The sequence below is a fragment of the Budorcas taxicolor genome, chromosome 2, assembly GCF_023091745.1.
Source record: "Budorcas taxicolor isolate Tak-1 chromosome 2, Takin1.1, whole genome shotgun sequence".
Lineage (NCBI taxonomy): Eukaryota > Metazoa > Chordata > Mammalia > Artiodactyla > Bovidae > Budorcas > Budorcas taxicolor.
The window spans coordinates 32,153,984-32,180,140 of record NC_068911.1 but is presented as its reverse complement, the minus strand read 5'-3'; the positions used below and the strand labels follow the sequence as shown (position 1 = coordinate 32,180,140).

The following is a 26,157-nucleotide window of genomic DNA, read 5'->3' as shown; positions in this document are numbered from 1 at the left end:
TTGCCTGAGTTAGCATTCAGGCTCCTTTTATAATAAAAGGGGAGGGGATAAAGTCAAACACTGCTGGTTCCCATTGGCCTCCAAAGGGATGTGTTAATTTCTCCTTCCTGTAGTCATTCACTGGTGGTCCTGGTCAGGAGGTTTCCTATGAGCTAAACCAAAGTATTTTAGCTTAATGCTCATTACCTGGGAAGCAGGGTTCCCAGAAATGGGCCATTATGTGTAATTTAAACTTCTAGGTAACATCCTTTTAGTGATTAACTTGTAATAGAATGCAAAAATTCTTCTCTATCACAATTACATTTGGTGGGGTGGGGGCAGTATAGATCTATACAGTGACTACTTGTCTAAAGTACTCCCAGCTCCCTGTCATCCTCTTTCTAGGAATCTTCTCTGAGGGAATTACTTGAAATGCCTTTCCACGTGAAGTTATTTTCACAGTAATTTATAATGATGAAAACTCAGAAATCTGAAGGCTCAACAAGTGGGAAGTGGTGAATAATGAAGTAGTTTGAAATGTTCTATAGCCCATTACACTGATGTCCATACAGAATTTGTTATAAGCAGAAAAATGCAAATCTAGGAATTTAAAAGTAATATATTTAGTAAAAATTAAAAGAGCAGCATTCAGAGTTAATATGGATGCAGAGTATTAAACAACTCTGGCAAAAAAACATACCAAAATGTAAATAGAGATCATGTTGAGGTTAAGACTATTGGGAATCTGTATCCTCTCTGATATTTTGTCACATTTTATACTGTGATCATGTGTCCCTTTTATAATTAGAAAAAGTCCTAAAAATGGCCATTGACCTTCATGACCCAGGAAAGGCTGACATGACTGAATAAGCTTGTATAAAAGATACAGGCATTTGCTGGAAATGCGCAGTGATGTTCAAGGCTGCTTTGTGCTCTGCAGCTAGGGAAGAGCAGGAGGAACATTCCCGAAAAGGAAGAGATGGGAGGGAACTCACTGCTCAGCACTCGTCTCAGTCTGGAGACGTGTGTGTTCCCTCTGACCCTGACCTACCCAGCCCAGCCCATTCCTCCTCTGTCCCTCCAACCCTTGCTCTTCTGTTGGCACTTTACCAGCCATGAGCAGAGCGTGCAGTGCTACCTTTACGTGGATTTATGGGGACTGTTTGAAACCAGTGCAGATTTAAAATGCTACCCCTCACCCCTACAGTCTCTGCCTCTTCTTTGCTCAGTTTTTCTCCATAGCACCGACTAACAACTGTATATTGTGCTTTTTAAATTTCTTATTTCATTTCTTCCAGTTTCCCCATACCACAATGTCCACTCTGCAGGCAGAGAGGTTTGGCTGTCTTGTTCAAGGTGCATCCTCAGCCTGGAAGCATCTAGAAGTTGTTTAGGGAGATCCGTTGTCTGGTTGATTGTGTGCCTGGCTTCCTACCACATATGGTCAAGGGTGTAAAGATCTGTGAGCTTGGAGGGCAAGGGGGCAGCTTCTCCATTTCTTTCTGAGTATTTTGCACAGACGTTCTGTGCCTGTCACTCCTGAGGTTCTCTACATGTTTGTGGCATTAGATCATTAAATTGATTGATTCCTTCAGTTCTTCCTGAGGACCTACTATGGGGCTGTGTCTCCATCAGTGCAGGGGTCCTCCTTTTGGGACCAGGGTTACCTGCATGAGAAGGGGAGTCCTTGATCTCCTGAACTAGGAGGAAGATGTGTGTGTGTGTGTGTGTGTGTGTGTGTGTGTGTTTATGGGTGCGTGGTGTATGTAGTCAGGAGTTCTTTATCATTTTTTTAAATAAGTATGCTTTTTATTTCCTTAGAGAAGCCATCTCTGAATGTTAGATGAACATGTTCTTATATAGTAGAGCTTACCATTATAACTTTTATTCTGTAAACTGTTGTTTATAGTAGAATTTACAAAGTTAATTCCTCCTGTGGTATTAATAACCGTGGTTTCCGGCTCCCAGCAAGACCCTGCTCCATCATGATAATGATGATTACTGTCTCTGACTGTTCCTGCCGCTCCTTGTTTGTGTTGACTCTTAGTCTCAGGGCAGCCCCAGGAGGAGCATAATTCTTTCTTCACAGATGAGAAAACAGAAGCCCGGAGAAGGAAGCTAATACAGCCTTGGTGTACCGTCTCGGCAATGTTAGGGTTGAAGCTTGGACCCTCGTTTCTTGGGCTCCAAAATCTGTTCTTTCCGTGTTATATCACATTTAGCGATTGCATTAGTTGTGAGCTAGGTTAAATTCCCCCCCCCCCAAAGGGTTCCTTCTCAATATCCGAGTCTTAGTCCCCTCTTGCCGTGTGTCTGGCTAAAGGTGGCACCACCTTTGTGTAGGAAAAGCCACATCATTGTCCTTACTTGGTGAGAAAGTCTAACCTCGAGGGAAAGTCAGTGACTGTTTTAAAGCCACTGTCTTGAGGTCTGAAAAGAAAGGTGATTCGCCTCTCTCCGCACCCTTTCAGACAGCCTGGCACCAGGATGGATCTCAAATCCATTGGCTTCTCTCCAGCCCCCCAGCTGTCGCCCATGGCTGTCACCCCGAGGCTCACAGGGTGGCCGCCGTGGACCTTCCCCCGTCTCCTTTCTTGCCCTGCCTCCTCTGCGTCTAGCGGGCTCTGCAGAAGCAGATTCCTGTCCATCACCCCCCCACAGAAAACCTTCCACCGCCTTCTCTCTGCTCTTGGGCAGGCGACCCACATGCTGGACGACCTGGAGGGCCCCCTAGCTCTCCCCTGGCTCTGTGCCCTGCCACTCTGGCCTGGCCTTTTCTGGTTTTTGTTTTTTGTTCTTAAAGCCTTTCAGTCATTTTTCAGGGAAGCCGTCCAGGTCCCTGATATGAATCCTCCACACTCTTCTCCAGCCCTGGCCGCCTGGGCTGTTTCCTCGCTCTGTACCAGGGACTGGCAGACTCTTGCTGTTAAGGCTCGGATTTGTCCTCAGGCTGTACTGTGCTGACCCGGCTCTGTACCGTTCGAGGCTATAAACCTCTGTGAGATGAATGCATTACATCTGTCTGCTCAACTAGATGACCAGCTGGAGAGAAGCCTGGTTTGCTCTCGCTGCTTCCACGGTACCTGACACACACAAGTGCTTGTGTGTGTGTGTGTGTGTGTGTGTGTGTGTGTGTGTGTGTGTGCTGGGTCGCTTCAGTCGTGTCTGACTCTGCAACCCTATGGATTGTAGTCTGCCAGCCTTCTCTGTCCATGGAATTCTCCAGGCAAGAATCTTGGAGTTGCCATGCCCTCCTCCAGGGGATCTTCCTGACCCAGGGTTCGAACCTGCGTCTCCTGCATTGGCAGGCGGGTTCTTTCTCCCTGAGCCACCAGGGAAGCCCAACAGTGAGTTACTGAGCGCCTGTTTGGTGTAATGTTCTGTGCTTGGCACTGGGGCTTCCTGAGTATTTCTCACATGTTTCTGCCCCTGAGATGACTCCGTGTCCACCAGGGAATATAGTCCAGTGAGGCGGCGATGACAGAATGTGGCAGTGAGGTGACATCTTAGGGGCTGTTGGATGCCCTGCACAGCCGGGCTTCGAATGCTGTCCCTCCCTTTCCAGCTTTGTCTCTCACCTCTCTAAGTTCAAGAGTTAGATCCACTGTCATACTGTGATTTATAATAAGAAATATGCATTATTGCCCGTAGCTTCTGGTACTACACTCTTCAAACCCCTGAAATTTCCAAAGCAATGAGAGCCAGTAAGGTATCTTTTGTAATGTTAATATAGTGACTTTGGAAAGCACTCGAGGTTGGGGGCTGGCTGCCAGGAGGACCAACCACATGATTAAGGGGTTGGAACTTTCAGTTCCATCTCAAGACCACCAGGGAGGGGAGAGGGGCTGGAGATGGAGTTCAGTTGCCAGTGGCCAATGACTTAACCAATTAAATCTGTATAATGAAGCCTCCATAAAAATCCCGGGGTTTAGAGAGCCTCTGGGTCAGTGAGCACTTATAGGAGCAAGGAGAGCGGGCCCCTAGGGGAGTGGGGCCCTAGGGGAGTGGGCCCCTGGGGGAGTGGCCCCTGGGGGAGTGGGCCCCTGGGGGAGTGGCCCCTGGGGGAGTGGGCCTCTGGGGGCGGGGCCGCTAGGGGGAGCGGGCCGCTGGGGGAGTGGCCCACTGGAAGCCCTGTGCTCTCTTCCCGTGTCTTTCTTCTATCTGGCTATTCCTGAGTTACATCCTTTAGAATAAACCAGTAATCTAGTAAATAAAAGGTTTCTCTCAGTTCTGGGAGCTGCTCTAGCAAATTAATTGAACCCAAGGAGGAGGTCATGGGAACCCCTGAGATACATAACTGGTCAGTCAGAAGCGCAGGTGACAGTCTGGACTTGTGATTGGCTTCTGAAGTGGTGGTTGGGGCAGAAGGTGCTACTCTGTCTAGGGCCCACAGTGCTGGCTTTGCACTTGCAACAGTGATTTTTCCCTTTAAAAGAGCTTTATACATGTGGAAAAAGTGAGTCGGACTCCAGACAAGTAAATAATAGAAACATCTTCAGGCCTTCCCTGGCAGTCCAGTGGCTAACACTTCCGCTTCCACTGCAGAGGGTGAGGGCTCGATTCCTGGGTGGCAAGCTAAGATCCCACGTCTCATGGCCAAAAAACAAAACATGAAATAGAAGCGGTGTTGCAATAAATTCACTAAAGACTTTAAAAATGGTCCAGATCCCCCCCAAAAAAACCAGGGAAAGAAAAAGAAAAACCCTCACAAATGACAGAAGTGGCCGAGGTCTCCGTGAATGACTGAAGTTGTGGAAAGAGAGAGCTGGCCAGAGCTCCACTATGTTCAGTACTCTTTGGCTAAAATCCCGATTGCAGAGCACGTCTGTGTCTGTGTCTGTGTGAGAGATGTGTTTGGTTTTGCAAGATGACACGGCAAGGTGCAGCAGCCCTCGCATGAAGTATAAAACAACGCTGACAGGAGGCAGATGACAGCCGGGCCTCGTTTTTTCCCCATCGGATTTTGTCCTCGGTAAACCTCTCGGGAGGAAGAGGTGGTGGTCATACGGCTCCATCCTGCACTCATTTCTCCTCTGTTGGCCTTGTTCTCCTGCTCTGTTTTCTCCTAAGGACAAGGACACATTCTTGTGCTTCATTAAACTGATTGCTCATTCCATCAGTCACACTGGCCTGTGGGGAGGCAGTAACGTATCTTTTGAATAGTTTGCCTTCTAGAAAGAATGGCCTGAGTACTAGCTGATGCTCAAGTCCCTTTGAAGATACATACGCCGGTGCTCCACAGGTGCATCTTCTTCCCATGTGGGATTATGGAACATGCTAATGTTTCCCGTGGAATTAGAAAGAGCAACCCAAACCAGGGGGCAGCAGCGTGAGCGTGGGATATGGAGCTCAGAGCTTGAATCCTGGTGTTGCCAGTTCCCGGTTGTGTTGGACAAGTTTCTGACTTCCTTGTGCCTCAGTGTTCTCATCTGTAAATGGGGAGAGTAGTGATAATATTCACTCCATAGAGCTGTGAGTTAGTTCATGTGCAGCCCTTAGGTTAGTGCCTGGCGGCTAGTAAGTTTCTAGCAACTGTTAGCTGTTCGGCCTCCCTGGTGGCTCAGATGGTAAGGAATCTGCCTGCAATGTAGGAGACCCAGGGTTGATCCCTGGGTCAGGAAGATCCCCTGGAGGAGGGAAGGGCTACCCACTCCAGTATTCTTGCCTGGGAAATTCCTTGGACAGAGGAACCTGGTGGGCTACAGTCCACGGGGTCAGAAAGACTTGGACACGACTGAGTGACTAACACTTTTACTTTCAGTTTTCACTGCCATTATAATTTTCTGTGAAGTGTCTTGATACTTGGTAAATATTCTCTGCACATGGGTCTCTCCCGTTGTGGGTGGCAATGAGTTGGCTTTGGGGTATTTGTAGATTTTTGTGACTTGTTCTTGTGACTTTGTCAGAAGGAATCAGAGGGAAGCATTCTCCTTCCAAAACATGCCAGGGAAGAGTTCTTGTTTTGGTGATTTTTCTTTGTTGTTATTCAGTCACTCAGTCATGTCCAACTCTTTTGCCACGTCGTGGACTGTAGCCCACCAGGCTCCTCTGTCCGTGGGATTTCCCAGGCAAGAATACTGGAGTGGGTTGCCATTTCCTTCTCCAGGGGATCTTCCAACCCAGGAATTGAATCTGCATCTTGTGCACTGGCAGGTGGATTCTTCACTGAGCCCCCTGAGATTTTTCTTTACCTGTTAAAGAATTCGAAACTGTGTTGAACTTTTTAGGAAGCGAAAGAACGAAACCAGCTGCCCTTTGCTGTTCCCCAATGTTATTTCCGAGACACCGCTGAAAACTGTCCTGTGTGTTCCTGTGGACACTTATGAAACTGAATGGCTTTTTCACATTCCTTTTCCTCTTTTAAATGTCTCTGGATGTTTGTCATGTGTTTTTTTTTTTTTTTTTTAATGTTCAGTTCGTCACAGATTTACCAGCCTCTTAGTGGTTTGAGGTGTTGACCGGATATTCTAATTCTCATCCTGGCAAAACCCCCTGGGGTTCGTTAATTGGATTTCTTATCTCTGCTGCCTGAGCCCTTGCTTTCCACCTTGAGGCTCTAGCAGTGGATAGTTCCATATTGCATTTGCTTTCATTTTACTCTGTGGATCAAATTAATTGATTTCTTTTTGGGGAAAGATTATTTTTAGCAAATGGGGGGGCCCTAGGGCATTTAGCAAATCTGAGCACATTTCCATCTGAATTTTAATAAATATTTGTGTTTTTATGTTGGTAATTGTCGAGAGCAGTGCTTGGCCCATAGGGAATCACACGTCAGCACGGTCATCACCGTCATCGCCACCATCCTGGTGTGGAGAGAGGCTTGAGCATGAAGGGTGAGCTTTGGAGTCAGGCATACTTATCTTCATGCTCACGCCGTCCACAGATCACCAATTGTACCTGTGTGCTAAGTCAGGTGGCACTAGTGGTAAAGAACCTGCCTGACGGTGCAGGAGACGTAGGAGACCCTGGTTCGATCCCTGGGTCAGGAAGATTCCCTGGAAGAGGGCAGAGCAACCCACTCCAGTACTCTTGCCTGGAGAATCCCATGGATAGAAGGAGCCTGGCAGGCTACAGTCCATAGGGTTGCAAAGAGACACAATTGACGCCTCTTAGCATGCACACACATGGCATCTCTAGACCTTTCTTGCAGCATCTGTAAAATTAGATGATGAGGGTTTTCCTGGTGGCTCAGTGGTGAAGAATCTGCCTGCCAATGCAGGAGACTCAGCTTCAGTCCCTAGTCCACGAAGATCCCACATGCCGTGGAACAGCTAAGCCAGTGCTCCATCCTGTTGAGCCTGTGCCCTAGAGACCACGCTCCACAATAAGAGAAGCCACCTCAGTGAGAGTTCACAGACCACAGCTAGAGAGTGGCTCCTGTTCATGGCAACTCGAGAAAAGCCCTCACAGCAATGAGGACCCAGCACAGCCAAAAATAAATAAAGAGATAAGTAAAATAGAATAGATAAACAGATCATTAAAAAAATTAGATTGTGATCGTGGACCCAACTTCCTGGGATTGAAGTGAGGATTAGATATAATAGTGTTTGCTCGACACACCCAGTGAGAACTTAGTAAGTGCAATACATTTTCTTCCTGTGACTAGACATACCAGTAGTTTGGCTAATTTGGAAACTGAAGGCTAGAATGATTCTCGTTAATTCCTTCATTCAGCAGATACTTATTTATAGTCACTGAGTTGGCATTGGCGCTGCAAGCTGGATGAGATGGTTGACGTTCTGAAGGAACTCAGAGCTGAGCCTGGGCAGTGGGCGTGTAAATTGCAGACAGTCATGGTGGCCTGTAGTAATAATTACGTAGTATAGACTTGAGAGGTGAGTACAGGGTCTTTAGTTGTTAGATGGGCAGGATGGGGCTTCCATGCAGCAGGAGTAGCAAATGCACGGGCGTGAGAGAAAGTCTTGGGTTGTGGATGGTGTGTTGTTTGTGCCGGAAGTTTGGCTGGAAAGTCAATAGATTCTTGACTTGCTGTCATAGGGAAGCATTTGAACTTTATCCAATAGAGTGTTTTTTTTTTTTTTTTAATTTTTAATTAATTTATTTTATTTTTATTTTTTTATTTTAATTTAAAAATCTTTAATTCTTACATGTGTTCCCAAACATGAACCCCCCTCCCACCTCCCTCCCCATAGAGTGTTATTTTTTTAAGCTATGGCTATTTGTATAAGATTTTCACAATTTTTGCCACTCCCCTGTACTGTTTGTGCCAGAGATTGGCTTGAGGTGGAATTTTAAGGCCTCCCTTTTCTACTCAGACTTTGTCAGTGAAATCAAAGATTGATGGCTGCTGAAATATTTTTCTTGACATAGTAAAATGATTAACCTGAAAACGTCATTTTATGGTCCCCCTAAAATCGTCATGTAACCCGAGCAGAATGTGGCAAGAAGGAAAATGATGTCAGGTTTGCATTTCAGGAGAGTGGCTTCTGATCAGCAGGCCAGGAAGGTGGGCCAGGGAGATGGGGTCAGGGTTACAGTGAGAGAGGGGCTGCTCTGCACAGTGGACAAGGAAGCTGAATAGAGCTGGTGGTGCTGGGAGAAGGGACAGAAAGCTTAGGGTGAGCCTGGATGAGACTGACTGACCGGGGGATGAGAACTAAATGCTCTGGCTCTAAGGTATGGCCAGAAATCAGAACAAATGTATATTGTTTTAGATTTTGTTTATTTTTTAAAAAAACAGTATTTTTTTTGGCTCTAATAATAGGCTGCAAATTTTATTCTGAGCTGCCTTTGCTTTCCCAAAGATTTATCTGTACTGCGGGATGGTCTGCATCTTACCTGTTTCTTTGTTTCTTATTGGAGATAGTTGCTTTACAATGCCCTGTGAGTTTCAGGTGTCAGGCAAACTGATTCAGTTTTGTGAGTATATGTTGTTTGTTGTTTTGTCTCCAAATTGTGTCCGACTCTTGGCAACTGCGTGGACTGTAACCTGCCGTCAGGCTCCTCTGTCCAGAGGATTTCCCAGGCAAGGATACTGAAGTGGGTTGCCATTTCCTTCTCCAGGGGATCTTCCCGACCCCAGGATTGAACCTGCATCTCCTGCACTGGCAGGCGATTCTTTACCACCGAGTCACCAGGGAAGTCTGTCTGTCTACTCTTTTTTAGGTCCTTTTGCCATATAGGTCATTACAGAAATATTTAGAGTTCCCTGTGCTATACAATAGGTGCTTATTATTTCATGTAGAGTAATATATATACCAGTTCCAATCTATCCTCCCCCACAACCCCCCACCTGCCCCCGCCCAATAATTGTGAGTTTGTTTCCTCCATCTGTGACTGTATTCTTTGTTGAAAGGAAACTTTTGGTGGGGAGTTTTCTTTCTTTCAGGTTATGGACTCTGACCAAACTGGGAGATCCATTGGCCACTGGACCTGATGTCACGTCTCTGCTTCCTGATTTCCTGTTTATTCGGTCCTTCTGCACTGAGCGTCTCTTGGCTTTCTCCACCCTCTTTTTCCCTTTCGATTTGTCAGCTCCCTAGACTGATTCCTTCTCAGCTTTCACCTCCCATCCCTGACTTTGAAGCTCCTCATCTGCCAGAAGAATCCCAAGTGCAAGCCTGTGTTTGCATCTGGACCAAAACTTGAGGGTCTGTCTACCCTAGAGAAGACAGTTGCTGTGTTTTTATATGTGTGTATTTTAATTAATAACTTAATATGTATTTATTTGTTTGGCTACACTGAGTCCCACCAGGGAGGTTCCTACAGTTGTTTTGCGTTTCTTTTTTTTTTTTTTCGGCCAAGCTGTGCAGCTTGTGGCATCCTAGTTCCCCAACCAAGGACTGCACCCACGCTCCCTGTATTGGAAGTGCAGAGTCTTAACCACTGGACCACCTGGGAAAGCCAGTTACTGTATTTATTTTAGTAACTTTTAAAAATGGTCAGAAATGATTTAACTCATTTAAAAATAGATTATTTTTTCGATTTCCGGTTCCTCTGGTAGAATATCCGTCTGATTTCTTTTTACATGCCCATCTGCCATCCTCAGGCCTAATAGTATCTTGAAAACTGTTGGCTTGTGAGTTTTCACTGTTACCAAGCTTGCATTTTTTTCCAGTTCTTTGTTACCTGCTTTTTTTTTTTTTCTCCCCCTCTTTTTTTCTATCCCATCTCTTCTTCCTCCCTCTGGGTAACTTATGTTAATGATTAAGAATCATTTGTTGTGTGTATTTCTCCACATTCTTAGAAATAAAATACACATGTGTATACACACACACAAGTACACAAGTTTTATTGCCATTGTCTTCCACAAATTCAATTATATATAATGTTCTGCATCTGTATTTTCTCTCTTGGCACTATCCTGTCAAATCCTTTCCAAGTTAGAGTTCTGAAAATTCTTCTTAAAAAGCTGCACTATATTGTATTATGTGAAATGTACCAACAGTTGCCTACGAAGTAATACTGACTTTATGTCCAATTTTTACTACTTTGGACAGTGAAACAGTAGACATCCTTGAGCATCTTTTCTCATGTATTGAGGGTTTTATTTGTTTGACAGAGATTTCCGGGAGCTGAGTTGCTGGGCCAAAGAGAATGTGTTTATTTTTAACAGTTGTGGTCAGGTATCTTTCTAAAAAACTTCTACTGGTAGTGCATGAAACTACCCTTTTCTTCCTCTCTAATAATAGTTTTGAGTGTTGTTTTGAAGTTTTGTCAGTCTGAAGGGTGAAAAGAGGTGGCTCACTTGTCATTGTAATTTGCTTCTGTTGATTGCCAGTGAATTTCAGTTTTTTATTTTTTTAATGTTTGTTGGCTATTTGACTTTGCTCTTTTGTGCAGAGGAGCTTCATATTCTTTGCCCTGTTTCCTGTTGGATTATTTGTCCCCTTATCAGTTTGTGAGAGCTCTTTGTCTATTACAGTAATTAATTAACCTTTCACCTGTTTTTTGCATTGCAAATATTTTTCAGATCTGTCCGTTATCTTTGTAAGTACAGATAATAGTATCTATTATAATACTACATTGAAATTAAAAAAAATATTTTTGGCTGTTCTGGGCCTTCATTACTGCATGTGGGCTTGCTGTAGTTGCGGCGAGTGGGCTTCTCATTGCAGTGAGTTTTCTTGTTGCGGAGTGCAGGCTCTGTGTGTGCGGGCTTTAGTAGTTGTGGCGCCCAGGCTTAGTTGCCCCAAGGCACGTGGAATCTTCCCGCCCCAGGGATCGAACCTGTGTCCCTTGCATTGGCAGGCAGATTCTCAACCACTGGACCACCAGGGAAGTCCTTGAATTTTTTACACAATTAAATGTCTCTTTACTGGTCCATATACTAACCAGCCAGTTTCTGGGTTTTCAGTGTTTTATGATCTTCCTCGACGTTAGAGTGTGCGTGTGGTCTTTTACATTTTCCTGTAAGATTTTTATTGTTTACAGTTAAGCCTTTGATCCTTCTGGGATTTATCTTTGTGTAGTTCCTGGGATAAAATTAAAACCAGTTTCAGTTTCTTCTAGACGGATGCCACCTTTCTCAGAGATCTTTTTGGCTCTTTACTCCTGGTCTGCTGTTTACTTGTGTCCCATTTACCTAGCACAGAGAGAGGACGCTCTGGGCCAAAGCAGGGAGGACTGATTGAGAGCACCGCGCTGATCTGGTTCACTGGCCTATGGACCCCTGGCTCAGCAAGGAGTGGGCGAGAACTTCGCATGTTGGCGCTGCCATGCTGTGGGTGAGGAGCCCAGCCTCACCTCCCAGCCCTCATTACCCTTCTCTAGACGTGCTGGCCTGAGTTTCCAAGGATGCGTCCATCCTCTCACATGAGTGTAGATGATGTGAATAACTGAAGCCCACTCCTCTTCCTCTTTCTCTTCCTCCTCCTTCAGACAGGAATCCTACCATTTCTATTACTCTGTAACTTGATTTTAAAAGGAAACAAACACCTGGGCACGTATTATGGACCTTGTTCCAGGTCACCGGGTAACATAATGGTGCAGCCTGCCGTCAGTGGCTTCTTCATAGTAAAGAACAGCGAGTGTCAGCTTTCACTGGGTAGTTCCATCGACCGTGAGGCACACCTGGATTTCCGAGGCCTTAAAATGTGGGGAGGAAGGTGCTGCTTAGGTTGTTTAGATTTGGCATCTCATTCTTTTAAAATTTCTGCCTAGTGTTTGGTAGTGTGGCGGTCCTGGAACTTATTAGTGTTTTCCTGTTGAGGGGCGTTCAGGCTGTGTCTAGTTTTGTTTCTGCTTTTACTGTTGTAACAGTGCCACAATAGAGATGTTTGTGTATATGTCTATCTTTGCCTTCTCGTGCTTTTGTATTTGTTTATTTCGGCTTTTAATTGTGAGATGATTATGGAGGCACAGGCAATTGTAAGAAATAGATCCCATTTATCTTTTACTCAGTTTTCTCCAGTGGTCTTACCTTGTAAGAGTCTTGGGTGGTAGGTATTTCAAAGTTTGCTAGTTTCACTTGTGTGTGTGTGTATTTAGCCCTGTGCAGTTTTATCACTCTGTAGCTTCACGTGTCCCCACCATAGTCAAGATACAGAATAATTTAATCACCACAGGGTACCTCCTGTTTTTTTTCTTTTCTTTTTTTTAACCATACCCACCTCCCTCCTGTCCCCTCCCTCCCCATCCCTAACTCCTGGCCACTACCACTCTCTCCTCCAGTTCTATAATTTTGTCATTCTAAGAATGTTATGTAAATAGAATCATGCAGTGTGTAACCTTTTGGGACTGGCTTTTTTTTTTTTTTTTGCCAATCAGGGTAGTTTCTTGAGGTTCATCCAGACTGTTGCGTGCATGAACAGTGTGTGCTTCTTTGTATTGCCAAGTAGTATTCTGTGGTCTCGATGCCCCACAGTCTGTTTATTCCCTGAAGGATGTCTGGGTTGTTTTCAGTTTTTCGCTAGTGCAAATGATGCTTCTGGAGACATTTATGTACAGGCTATTGCTGTGAACCTAAGCTTCCATTTCTCTGAGATAAGTGCTCCAGAACACAGTTTCTGGGTTGTATGACATTCGCATGTTTAGTTTTATAAGAAACTGCCAACCGTTTTCCATATTGACTATTCCATTTACATTCCCTCCAGCAACGTGTGAGTGATCCGGTTCCTCTGCCTTCTCGTCGTCTTTTAATATTCTTGTGGTTTCCTGTTTTAGCCATCCTGTAGGTGTGTAGGCACATCTCACTGTAGTGTTAACGTGCATTTCTGTAACGGCAAATGATGTTGAACATATATTTTCATGTTCTTGGACATGTGTATCCTCTTTGGTGAAATGTCTGTTCATGGTTTTTGCTCATTTCTAATTAGTAGTGCTTTTATTTTTATAGGATAAATCCCTAGAAGTAGGATTGCTGATTCAGAGGGTCTGTGCTTATTTGCTGTCCAACTCTTGGTGACCATATAGACTATAGCCCGCCAGATTCCTCTTTCCATGGGATTTCTCAGGCAAGGATACTGGAGTGGGTTGCTATTTCCTTCTCCAAAGGATCTTCCCGACCCAGGAATTGAAGTTGCATCTTCTGTGTCTCCTGCATTGCAGGCCAGTTCGTTACCCACTGAGCCATTTGGGACCAAAGGTATAGGCTTTTAAAAAAATTATATTGCCTGGTCTCTTTGTAGAGAGATGTAGCAATTCACATTCATATTCCTATCAATAGGACCCACTCATTTGTACTTTTGCTAGATCTGTGACTGGTTTTAAATCGATAGTCCCCAGTTGGTATCTTAGTATAGATCTGTGACTGGTTTTAAATCGATAGTCCCCAGTTGGTATCTTAGTTTTGCAGCATTGAGATTGAATATTTTTTCTGTGTTTGTTTGTTGGGCAACTGTATTTCCTCCTTTCATGGTTTATTTCTTCACCTTCTTTAATAGTTTTTTTTTTTTAATTTTTGGAGTTGCTTCTCTTGTCCATCTGTAGAAACTCTTCAGGTACTCCGGCCTTTAATTTTTTTCCAGTTATGTGCATTGTAAATATTTTCTCTAGTCTATCATTTATTGCTGTACCATATTTATCATATCTTTTGCTATGCTGAAATTTAAAACTCTTTTGTGGTTAATTCTATAAACCTTTAAAGTTCTGCTTTGAGAGTATCCTGTCCTGCAGTTCTCCTATATTTTTCTCTATAATTTTTTACAGGTTTATTTTTCTTGTTGGTATTGTTCAGTTGCTAATTGTGTCCAACTCTTTGCTACCCCATGGACCGCAGCATGCCAGGCTTCCCTGTCCTTCACTGTCTCTCGGATTTTGCTTCAGTTCATGTCCATTGAGTTGGTGATGCTACTTAACCATCTCATCCTCTGCTGTCCTCTTCTTTTGCCTTCAATCTTCCCCAGCAGCAGAGTCTTTTCCAATGACTCAGCTCTTTGCATCAGGTGGCCAAAATGTTATTTTTTTGCACTTATATATATTTTCTTGATCTTGACGCACGCTTATATATTTTCTTGATCTTTATGCATGTGGAATTTAGTTCTGTGGTTGTTTGAGACAAAAGTTTATTCTTAATTTTCTTTCAGCCCTATAGCTACTTGTGTCAGTGACACTGTTAAGTAGCTCATTCTTGCCCATCTGAATTGAAGTACTTCCATTATTATATATAAAATGTTTCCATATTTATTTGGATTTTGGGGGGCAGGGAGGTTCTCTATACTGCTCTATTAATGCTTATCACTGTACCCAGAACCACACTGGACCAAGTTCTTCTTGTGATTAGTATTGGAATTGTATTAAATGTATATGTTAATTTGGGAAGAATTGACATTTTTATTTAAATGAACCTTCCCATTTAGGATAGCAATGTTTCTATTTATTTTGATCTTTATACTTTTTAAGAATATTATGGTTTTATTCATGTAGGACATGTATCTTTCTTATTAAAAATATGATTTATTTTACTTTTGTTACTATTGTGAATGTTGTTCCCCTCCACCATTTTGTTGACTTAAAAAAAATCAACTTTTAATGTTACTGTTTCTTTTATTGCAACATTTAAAATTTGCTGGTTAAAAACACTTTTATATCTTTTTGTAGGTCTCCTTTTTTTGGCTTAACTTTATAATCTATGCTTTTAAACAATGCCATTTCAAATTCTCTGCAAATAATGATTGCATGAGTTTTTTTTCCCTCAGTATAACTTTGATGCCGTATTTTTTCATTCTTTGTAGCTCAGGGTAGCAATGTTTCTGGTTCTTGAGACATGAATACTTTCTAAATGCAAAAAAAGAAGCTAAGTGAGAAAAACATAGAGGTAAGAAAGACGTCCCCAGTAATTATTTTACCAAGTTGCTGTTAATTTTTTACATAATTCCCTTCAAAATTTTTTTGTTTTTTTAGCATAGTTGAAAACATACTTAATATACAGTTGCATACCCTGCTTATGTGTCATTTCATATTATAAACCTGTTGGCTTATCATTATAAACTCTTGATAAATATTTTAAAGGCTAAATGGCATTCAATTATATGTTGTATTACCATTTAACCAATTCCCAAAATGTCAAATCTTTATGTATTTTTAACTTCCCACAGTTGTAAAGGATGTTTTGAATGTTTTCATTCTGAAATCTTTATCTGACTTATAGATTATAGTTGAGGATTGATTGGTGCTAGTAAAATTCAGCCAGAAAGGATGTGCACTTTTCTGAAAATTTGTAACACGCAAATGTAGGGCATGGCCCATTTCAAATGACTGTCATGTGGTGATGGCCTTGCTGTAGCAAGGCTGGTTGATTGCACTGTCTTAAATCTGAGATGTGGCTAGTGCTGTTAGTGGCTAGTTTTTATGGGTATAATCGGCTGGTCTAGGTGACTTTGGAGCTTTCCACGTGAGGACAGTCCAGTCCATTTTCACTATTGTACTTGCTCTTCACCAAAACATTCCAATAAAGCTATAACATAGTGAAAGGATCTGTTTGAAGTTATGCCCTCTGTCACCAGGTTAATTTGATGTGGTTCTTAAAATGCAGCTTTTATTACTGATCCTGTCTGTCTCAAATTCACCATAAATGTCTCATAGTTGCCATAAAAAAGTACAGGATTCTTAGGATTCTTATTAAAGATTAATGTGACAGGTTAAGCAGTCTTGAAATATAGGACGCAGCTCAGGAAAACCAGTGCCTGCAGAATTCTAGCAGTAAAGCAGTTAAGCTCGTGCAAAGTCCAGCTGTGCTGCTGGTGGTGGGAGACAGTTTTAGCAGGAGAAGGTTATTTCAGTTTTAGCAGGAGAAGGTTATTTCATTTTCCACTCGTTAACTCCTTCACTCCTTCACTGAGCACCCTGAGGGCAGGTTTTATTATTTTTTTTAACTTAATTGAAGTCTAATTTACTTCCCATAAAAATCTACTCCTTGTACATGTACAATGCAGTGAATTTTTAAAAGTAAATTTATAGAGTTGTGCAGTCATCACCCCAGTTCAGTTTCAGAACATTTTCATTACCCCAAAGAGTTTCTTTATGCCAGTTTACAGTTAATCCCTGATTCCAGCCTTAGGCGAGCACTAATGTAATGGCCAAAAAGTTCTTTTGGGTTTTTCCATAAGTTGTTAGAGAAAGGCTACCCACTCCAGTATTCGGGCCTGGAGAATTCCATGGACTGCAGTCCATGGGGTCGAAAAGAGCTGGGACACTACTGAGTCACTTTCACTTTCACATAAGAGGTTTTGGCCAACCCAACACTTGCAGTTTCTATATATTTACCTTTTCTTGGCATTTCATGGAGTCATGCAGTGTGTGGCTTTTGGGCCTGATCTCTTTCCTTTAGCATAGTGCTTTCAAGGCTCGTCGTTGTTGTAGCGTGTGTCAGTACTTTTTCCCTTTTTATTGCTGAATAGTATTCCATTGTATCAATATAGGGGCTTCCCAGGTAGCGCTAGTGGTAAAGAACCTGCCTGCCAGTGCAGGAGACTTAAGAGACACAGGTTCAATCCCTGGGTATGGAAGATCCCCTGGAGGAGGGCATGGCCACCCACTCCAGTGTTCTTGCCTGGAGAATCCCATGGGCAGAGGAGCCTGGTGGGCTGCAGTCCATAGGGTCGCACAGAGTCGGACATGACTGAAGCAATTTAACACACACACACACACTCGTGTATCAACATGCCACATTTTATTTATCACTCATCTGGTAAACAGCTGCAGACATAAAAACTTGAAGTGATTTTCTTGGCTGGTGCTTTTTAAAAAAAATTAAAACATCCACTGTTAAGTGCCCTGCTTAATTAAAAACATGGCCAATTCATTAACTCAGATAGATGTGAGAAAATGCTGTGGAGGCAGCCAGTCCTTCCCCCAACCCTCAATATGGGTTTCAGAGAACACTCAGTGGAGAGCATCCTGGAAAATAGGAGAGACTGAGCTGAGAAAACAGCTCCATGAAAGCAGGTGCCCCGTTCTGCAGGAAGTATCATCTTGCCCTCAGTCAGATGAGAAGAAATGGAACAGCTTCAGGTGACATGATTATAAGTATCCATACCACGTCCACTACAAGATGGAGGGTGTAGATTCCTGTGGTTGGACAAGTGTGTTCTCTTTGGTTCCCTAGTCATAACTGACCTGGATTCCACCTTATACAAGATCTCCAGAGATGCCCCTCTTAGCTAAGTAGACGTCAAGTCCATGTTCTGAGTTCTTCGAGGGGAGGGACAGTTCTGGTCACATTGCAGAAGCCAGGTGTCTTGCCAGGTGCTGGAGCAACTAAGATGATGGAGGCGTGATCTTGGCTGTCAGGGAACTTGAGTTAGCCAGAGGAGACAGTGGTGGAGAGCAGATTGTTCACAGAGAGATTGGCCAAGTGCTGCAGCCTGAGGAAGCACTCAGGAAGGCTTCCTGGAGGAGGGGCTCCTTGAGCTAAGTCTTGAATGACCTGTAGATATAAGCTCAGGTCAAATGGGGGAGGGTGAGAAATAGAATGGCCTTCAGTAAGGCAGACATTATGTAATAAACTAATTATAGGACTAACGCCCACCTTGGTTTTCTGCTGTGTTGGTTTGATTGTGACCTAGGTGCATCTGGAAGGTAATACTGCTGACATAAACCAAACCTCAGGGGGTGGGTTAATGCTGTTCCCCTGCATTCCATTCCCCTTAGAGGCCAGATGTTATTTATAGAGTTGGTGGGGCAGTTATTGACTTGTGCATTGGAGCCAAACAACCTGACTAGGATTGTGGAGTTAATCATTGTATTTGCTGATGATTCATTTAAAGATAGAGGCTGTGGTTTAATATGGAGACCTCTAAACACAGACCAAGGTTCCCCCTCCCCCTCCTCACCCCACTGCCCCGAGACAGGGCCCTGGGTCAGGCTCCACTTTATCATGCCTCTGTTTTGGTTTCTGTGGGATTTAACTTTGGTGGGTGCCCTAGCTTTGCAGGGAGCCCTCAGGAGTGTGCCCCTGTGGATGCACAGACAGACGAGCACATGCACATCTAATGTCTGAGTGGCATCTCCCCAGCGAGGAGGGTTGTTTCAATGTGGGGGAGTGTTCTGGGGCCGAGGTTCCTCACTCTTTTACAAACCCGCTGAAAAAGCAAATACGGAGCACACGATGTGTGCCAGGCACTGCGTGAACTAGCTGCAGGGGAGCCAGGAGGACCAGCAGGAGTTGGAAGCCAGAAGGTGTAGGTGAGGACACGTGTTAGGTTTGGGATGCAAGAAGGGACTCCTTCCTTTGGAGGACTAACTTTGATCATTGGCAGTAGTAGCCTGGAAGGCTGGGATGGATTAGTGATGTCTGCCACAGGCACAGACTAGAGAGTCAGTGTACATGTGCAGTGTATTTGCTGATACTGTGTTAGGGTTTCCTGGAATAGACAGAACACTTGAGTAAAGGTGGCATATGGGAGAAGGTGGACTTTTGTCTTAGAATAAAGCCTGTTTGTTGTGGTACAGAGTGTAGTGGGAACTACCTTGGATAGCATGGGGGTGGGTAGGTCTGGAGTACGGATATTACTGTTAATTATGTACTTATTATGTGCTCTTAAGTGTCTCTAAGCCTCAGTTTCCTGACATGTAAAATGCAGGTAATAATACCTGCCCCAATCATATCATCATGGGAGTAGCTAGTGAAATCATGGATGTGAAAATGTTTACCACCCATAGCATGATAAATACTTGGAGTATAATTACTACATGTGTGGGGGTGGGTGGGGCAGGAAATGCCTGCAGTTAGGCAGGGATGAGCCAGGTGGTGGTGGCCTCGGGATCTTTGCACTGCACCCCTCTGCCCAGCCTGCTGCCTCTTGTCACGTCTAGGTCATGACTCTAAGGTTACCTCCTTTCAGGCCACAGCGTCTAAGGCTGTTCTTGCCTTGGCTCTATCTACCACCTCATCTTGTTTTATTTTCTTCAGAGTGCTCATCAACTGATGGGATCTGGTTGGCTTATTTGTGAATCTCTTCCTGCTAGAACCTTATCTGTCTCGCTCCCACCTTTGTATCCTCAGAGTCTAGAACAGTGCCTGGCACCTGGGACAAGCTCTGGATTTCTTAACGTTTGTTGCCTGAGTGAATGGAAGAGTTTCTGAGATCCACAGATCCAGTCGGGCTAGGGGCCCAGGAGCCCTGGGAGGACTGTTAAGAGTCCAGTGTGGTTATGGTGACCTCATCTCTGTGAACATGTTCCTGAATCTCCCATTTCTTTGGTTATTGAGAAATAAATTCAATTAAATGCACAGTAATTGTAACAGTTGAAAATTCCATCAACTCCAGATCTGCCTTCAACAATGTGATCTCTTAACAACAAAATAAAGAACAAGAATCAGAATTCATATTATTTCTTTAGGGTATTTAACAGGCCATGAAATTATACAATGTTTTCAATTTGGCAGACCTGCGAATTCAATCTCTTAGAAGATAATCTTGTTTCATAAAGGACGTGATATGAATTAGAGTTAAAACTTGTGAATTGGATACAAATTAACACCCAACCCCTCCCTGCACACAACTGATTTGTTTTTAAATTGTTTTTTTTTCTCCCCCAGCCCTGCTGGCTGGCACCAATTCCATTTCCCCTTGTCTCTTGTGAATTGTTACTGTGCTTTCACCAGTCTAATGAACAGGGGCTGGATTGCGTGGGGCTGCCCTGAGTTAACCTGAAAGGAGCATAGATGGGGAAAGCTAGTGAGGAGTCACTTACATGTCAGTTACCTGCCTGTAAATCCTGGCATCTAAAAATGTGTTCCTTCACTCGCTCCCCCGGGAGATGCTGACACCACCCTGGTTGTTTTTCTCCCTTCCCGGGGTGGACTGATGAGTCACTGGTTCTCTTGCAGGGTAACCTGTCTGTGTGCCCAGTTTGAAGCCGTCCTGCAGCACGGCTTGAAGAGGAGTCGAGGGTTAGCACTCACGGCGGCCGCGATCAAACAGGCAGCAGGCTTTGCCAGCAAAACCGAAACAGGTACTGCTTGGCTGGGTGAACTCCAGAGCATATCCCTTCCTCTTTGCCCTTTTAATTTTTATTTATTTTTTAGTAACAAGCAAGGCAGTCATTGTGCGGGACTGCTGGGGGCGGGAGGCCCGTGGTGATGCGGAAATCCACGGTAAGGGGGTCTCACTTGCAGTCAGTACCTGTGTTGTCTGGCATGTTAATTGAAAGGAAGCCACCCTTTGTGCAGAATTCTTAGAGCCACGTGTTGGTGGTCTCAAGGGACTCCAGGGGGGGTCTGCCGCTGAGGTGCTTATTTCCCCAGTGTGTTGTAGCAATTGCTGAGAAGTGAATAATCTGTTCTGATTTGACGCACAAGGATGGCACGGCATTTCATAATTAAATCTGTCTTCAGTAACAGTGACAAGAATCAGGCAGATCTCTGAGCTTAGAATTCTGCCACCATCCATTTTAAAGTTGTCACATCATTTTGCTTGTCCTGTGCTCTTGTGTCTCTGAATGACAGGAATGATGCTCGTAATAATAACTCTTAGCACCCATGGGTACTTACTGTCAGCCTGGCAGTTTGTTAGCCTTTCACATAAATTAACTCGCTCAGCTCACAGGACAGTTCTGTGAGTGCTCGGGACCTTCGTCTGAGTTCTCTGCAGTGCAGCTATCATTTGTTCAGTGGTTTGGTTTGGATCTGAACTTTTTTGGGTCTTCTTTCTTAATTTATTTATTTTTAATTGAAGGACAATTGCAATACTGGTTTCTGCCTGGATCTGAACTTTTTTGTTTTTAATATTTATTTATTTATTTGGCTGTGCCTGGTCTCAGTTGTGGCATGTGAGATCCAGCTCCCCGACCAGGGATCGAACCCAGGACCCACCTGCATTGGGAGCGCTGAGTCTTAACCACTGGACCACCTGGGAAGTCCCTGGATCTGAACTTTGAAGTGTATCAAGTTGTATAAACCGCCCCCCCCGCCCCCCCGATTTTGAAGAGCAGATTCTTTAAGACCCTGCTTGTGGGTGCCACCTTGAATTCCTGAATCTTTCTGCTGTGACGTTAGTGTCCCTGCTAAATGAAATGTGTTAACTTTTGCTGGTCCAACTCCTTTCACATCGAGAAATCCGACCTGGCCGTGTTTGGTAGAGCCGTCTGGAAATTCTCTGCCGACTGCCTTTCCCTCTCACCCAAGTTGGCATATCTCCCTTCCCCTTTCTCTCAGCCCTCCAGCAAGTCTTTGATCCTGTTCATCTCACCAGTTGCTCTTTTTCAAAAATGAATGTGGTTCCTCTTGGGCCTGCAAGAAGGATTCCTGTCACCATTGATTTTTCTTCCACCTACTGGGTCACAGTGGGCCAGTTTAGAGAAGAGCCAGCTTCAAGGGCCTCAGTCTTTGTAGAAACTGCAGCTAGCTGCCTTGGCCTTCTTGAATGTCAGCCTCAATAGGCTCCGTGGCACTTAAAAAGAAAAAAAATTTGTCTGAGCCAGGTCTTAGTTGTGGCATGTGACATCCTTGATCTTCGTTGCAGCATGCAGACTCTTAGTTGGGACATGCGGGATCTACTTCCTTGACTGGGACTGAACCTGGGCCCCGTACCTTGGGAGTGCAGAGTCTTAGCCACTGGACCACCGGGGAAGTCCCTTGGTGGCATCGTATGTCCAGGACGCTTCCCTGAGCTCTGTGTGGAGGTGGTTTAGGGCTGATTGATGGCTATTTGAGGACATGGCTTTTCCGAGAGTCCCCTCCAGCTTGCTGGCCCCTCTTTCTTTTTATTTCCTTCTTACTGTCTGTGGGGAGCTACCTTGGAGAAACTGGTGTGGAACGGACCACAAGGCTATGGACAGTTCCTGGGCATGGCAGAGGCAACCATGGCTTTGGAGTCAAACTCTGAGGGTAAGCCTGGCATGACCCTGGGAAAATGCACCCCCTTGCCTTCCATTTTCACTTGTAAAGACAGTGTCTCTCTCCCTAGGGGGTTGTCAGGCGGATTCACAAGATTACCTCATTGAAGCACCTGCTTCATTTCAGAGACATGTGCACCCCCCTCCAATTGTTTAATCAGTTACCTTCTCCTAAACACCCTTTACACGGATAATCTCTTTCTCCACCTCACCCCTTCTTGAGGCTCTGACCTTTTGACCATGAAGAGTGGCTCTTTCTATTCCCATCCAGACTAGAATTCCTGTCTTTTTGTTACTGGCCCTGATGATCACAGAAACACCTACACATTTGCGAGGCATCACCAGCCTTCGCATTCTCACTGTTTCCCTGCATCTTAGCATGATTTCTACCCTTGCGTCTTGGAGACGCTGATGAGCGAGTAACCTCTGGCTTTGTTTCTACTGGGGAGTGTGTGCTGCACCGTCTCCTGGCTGGTTAGAAGTAAAGCAAAGACCAGACTAGCTTCACCCCTGAGTGGCTGCCAGGGGCTTCTGTCATCATTGTTGGCAGCAGTAATTAACCATTCATAGGTGCAGGATGGTCCTTGGCTGATTAAAACCTCTTTCCTGCCATTGAATGTTTGATTAAAAACCTCATGGGGGTGGGGCAGGTGTTTTTTCAGCTGCTAAGAGTTGGGAAGGATCAGATAAATGGCTTTTTATGGTTGTTCTTAAAGCCATTGGAATGGCCTTGCCAGGCAGAATGGAGAAAAGGAAATCCTAAGAGATGGATCAGACAGAAATGAGCCTTGTCCAGCTCCCTCGTCCCTCCTGGCTGCGGGGCTGGGCCCTCTGTGTAGCTTAGTGATCGGGAAGCAGGGTTGAAATCCCCTCTCCACGACTTGTCACACACAAGCTCTCTGGGACATCTTCTCTCTGAGCTTCTGTTTCCTCTTGTGTAAAATAAAGACCGTAGCAGGATCTGCCTCGTAGGGTTGTGGCAGGGGCTTGAGGCCTTGGTATTGATCTGCCTGAGCTGGTGCATGGTGATAACGTTCCAGTTACTTTCCAGCGTAGGTGATGGTGTCCTCGCTTTTCAAATGATGACACTGAGTCTCAAGTTAGTTAATAAGTTGCCTAAGTTCCCATCTACAGCTGGTAGATGGCAGAGCTGAGGATTGCAGCCCAGGTCAGACCCGTGTCAAATTCCTGGCTCTTCCCTGCTCCCCGCCTCCAGGGGCAGCCAGCCTGATGCCCGTTATTGCTCCCCTGTGGACCTCTCCAGCTCCATTAACTGAATTGAAAGTGACAGGAGAGAGTGAATAATGGTGAATTAATCCACAAGGCTGTTGCATTAGCTCTGTTTCTAAATGAAGAGAGAAAAGCTGAACTTCAGCGTAATGATTGAACAAAATGACATTGTTGGAAATCACAATAATGGAATAATACTAAGAGTCTACCAGGGGCATGCCTGCTGCGTTTGGTTGTTGGGGTTTAGGCTGCATGTAGGGCTGAATTTGGAAGTTGGTGCCCTCACAGGGTGTGATTTTTAATTGATTTGTTATGATACTACTTATTTTGTGTATGTTCTGGTTTCTTGGCCCCTGAGACACGTGGGATCTAGGCTCCCTGACTGGGCTCGAACCCGCACCACCTGCATTGGAAGGTGAAGTCTTACCGTGGACTGCCAGGGAAATCCTTTGTAGAGTGTGTTTAAAAATTTGTTTTTAAGATTCCAACATTGAGTGATTATGAGATCTTATGTGGAGATACGGGTTTGTAGGTGTTCTTGAACTTGGGGACCTGCGACTCTGGGCCCATGTTGACAGTTGACCCCTTGGGGGCCCCATACCCCTGCCCTCTGTCGGTGGGCCAGAACTGCTTCATCCACCACAGTCTGCGCCCCTCCCTGGGGCCCCTGAGCCTCGAGATGGCATGTTGGCTGCCACTGATCGTGGTCCTCTTAGCACTGTTCCCCCCTCCTTATCAGGAATTCAACAGTTTTCAAGAGTAAGCCACGCCCAGGTTGGAAGCCACTGAAGCCAGTTTCTGGGGTGTCGGAGCCGTCGTTCGTGTCAGATTTGTCCAGCTTTATCATTGCTTTCAGGGCGGGGATTTGTTAACCTTCTCGCCGGCCTGTAGCCAAAAGTCCGCTATTTTTTGTTTTTGTTTTCCTTTTGAATACGCTCTTGTCTTTGCACGGTATCTGGTTATTTTCGACTGAATGCCAGATGTTGTGTGTGAACAAGGGTAGAGATACTTTGAAGTTTGGCATGGTGCTCTCTTTCTTCAGAGAGGGTTTACTGCTGCTTCTCAGACAGTTAGGGCAGAGCGAGACCCACTTAGTCCAGCCAAGGGTCAAGCCGGTTCACACCTGGGCTTTAGTATTTGTGACGGCCCATGTATTTCCAGGGTGTAGTTTTTTGGGGTTTCCAGCTTGTATCAGCTTCCCGGAGCTGCCATGGCAAATCTGTACACCGTGGGTGGTTCAAGACCACAGAGAGATAATTTACCTTTTCACAGCCTGGAGGCCAGGCGTCCAAAATCTAGGTGTCCTCAGGGTTGGTTGCTTCTGGAAGGTTCTGGGGGAGGGTATGTTCCTGGCGCGCAGTGCTTGTCGGCAGCCCCTTTGTCACTCCCGCCGCCGCCTCAGTCTTCACATGGCCTTGTTTCCCTCGTGTCCATGTCCCTCCGTGTCCCCTCCTCTCCTTAGGTGGACTCCGGTTGTATCAGACTAGGCGCCCTCCCCGCTCCCTGGCTGCAGTATGACTGCCTCTCAACTAATGACATCTGCCTAGAGCCTTCCCCCAAATAGTCACATTCTGGGGCTCCGCGTGGACTTGAATTCTGGGGGGGGACATAGTTGACGTGCTTACCAGTGCCCCTCTGCTTCTGCAGGTCCTGACCTCTGTTTTCTTTCCTTCTTCTGTTTTCTTTTTTAAGACTGTGGGAATTCTGGAAGCTCCTCTTAACTTCTCACCAGAGTTGCTCTGTAGTTGGAAAAAGCCTCAGAGCAAAACCTGGCTCTCCATGTAGTTAGGACTCATGTCTGTAGACGTCCCTTCTCTTTGGGATCTGAGTTCCTCATGTCTTTCCTGTCTTTGCAGAGCTCCCAGGACTTCAGTTTTGTTTTGGTTCTTTTTAAAAACAAGTCTGGCTTTTGCAGTTGCTGCTGTTTTTCTGGGGAAGTTGGTCTGGTTCAAGCGAATCTCCCATAGCTGACGGTATGTCCTTGAATGGTGCTTCCACTGTGTGCCTTTTCCCGTGGCCCAGTGTGCCTTATCTGTGCATGACCATTCTCAATTACCTTCATACCAATCGGGTACCAGGATTTCTCCTGGGATCAGCTGTAGTCTGGGAAAGGGCATTTGCAGGCAGTTTTCCTTCAGTTTTGTGATGATTTTAATCCCTAGCTATATATTGCATGCCTCCCTTTCCCTAGTTTGCTGTTAGGTGTTTTTGTCTTGTTTGTTTTTTTAATTGATTTTTATTGGAGTATAATTGCTTTACAATGTTGTATTAGTTTCTTCTGTACAGCAGAGTGAATCAGCTGTACATATTCATATAATGCGTCTTTTTTAGACTTCCTTCCCTTTTAGGTCACCACAGAGAATTGAGTAGGGTCCCCTGTGTTACACAATAGGTTCTCATAAGTTATCTCTTTTATTATGTATAGTAGTGTATATTTGTCAATCCCAGTCTCCCAATTCATCCCACCCCCTCCCTGCTTTGATATCCGTACATTTGTTCTCTATATCTGTCTCTATATCTGCTTTGCAAATAAGTTCATCTATACCATTTTCCTAGATTCCACATATAAGCATTAATTTGCGATACTTGTTTTTCTTTGCTGACATACTTCGCTCTGTATGACAGTCTCTAGGTCTGTCCACGTCTCTGCAGATGGTACTGTTTAGTTCTTTTTTATGGTTGAGCAATAGTCTGTTGTCTGTAGGTACC

The 26,157-nt window shown here is 44.7% G+C and overlaps 1 protein-coding gene across 4 annotated transcripts in view; it reads left to right on the top strand.

The window, feature by feature from the left end:
* SNX29 (sorting nexin 29) overlaps positions 1–26,157 on the top strand; it is a 589,615-nt gene that overhangs the window by 29,712 nt on the left and 533,746 nt on the right. For 3 of the 4 annotated variants that reach the window (XM_052661385.1, XM_052661389.1, XM_052661404.1), the window contains exon 4: positions 20,213–20,337. The exons of the other annotated variant lie outside the window; for it this stretch is intronic. In XM_052661385.1, coding sequence (XP_052517345.1) covers positions 20,213–20,337 — 125 coding nt within the window. The remainder of the gene's footprint in view (positions 1–20,212; positions 20,338–26,157) is intronic. 4 annotated transcript variants of the gene reach the window in all.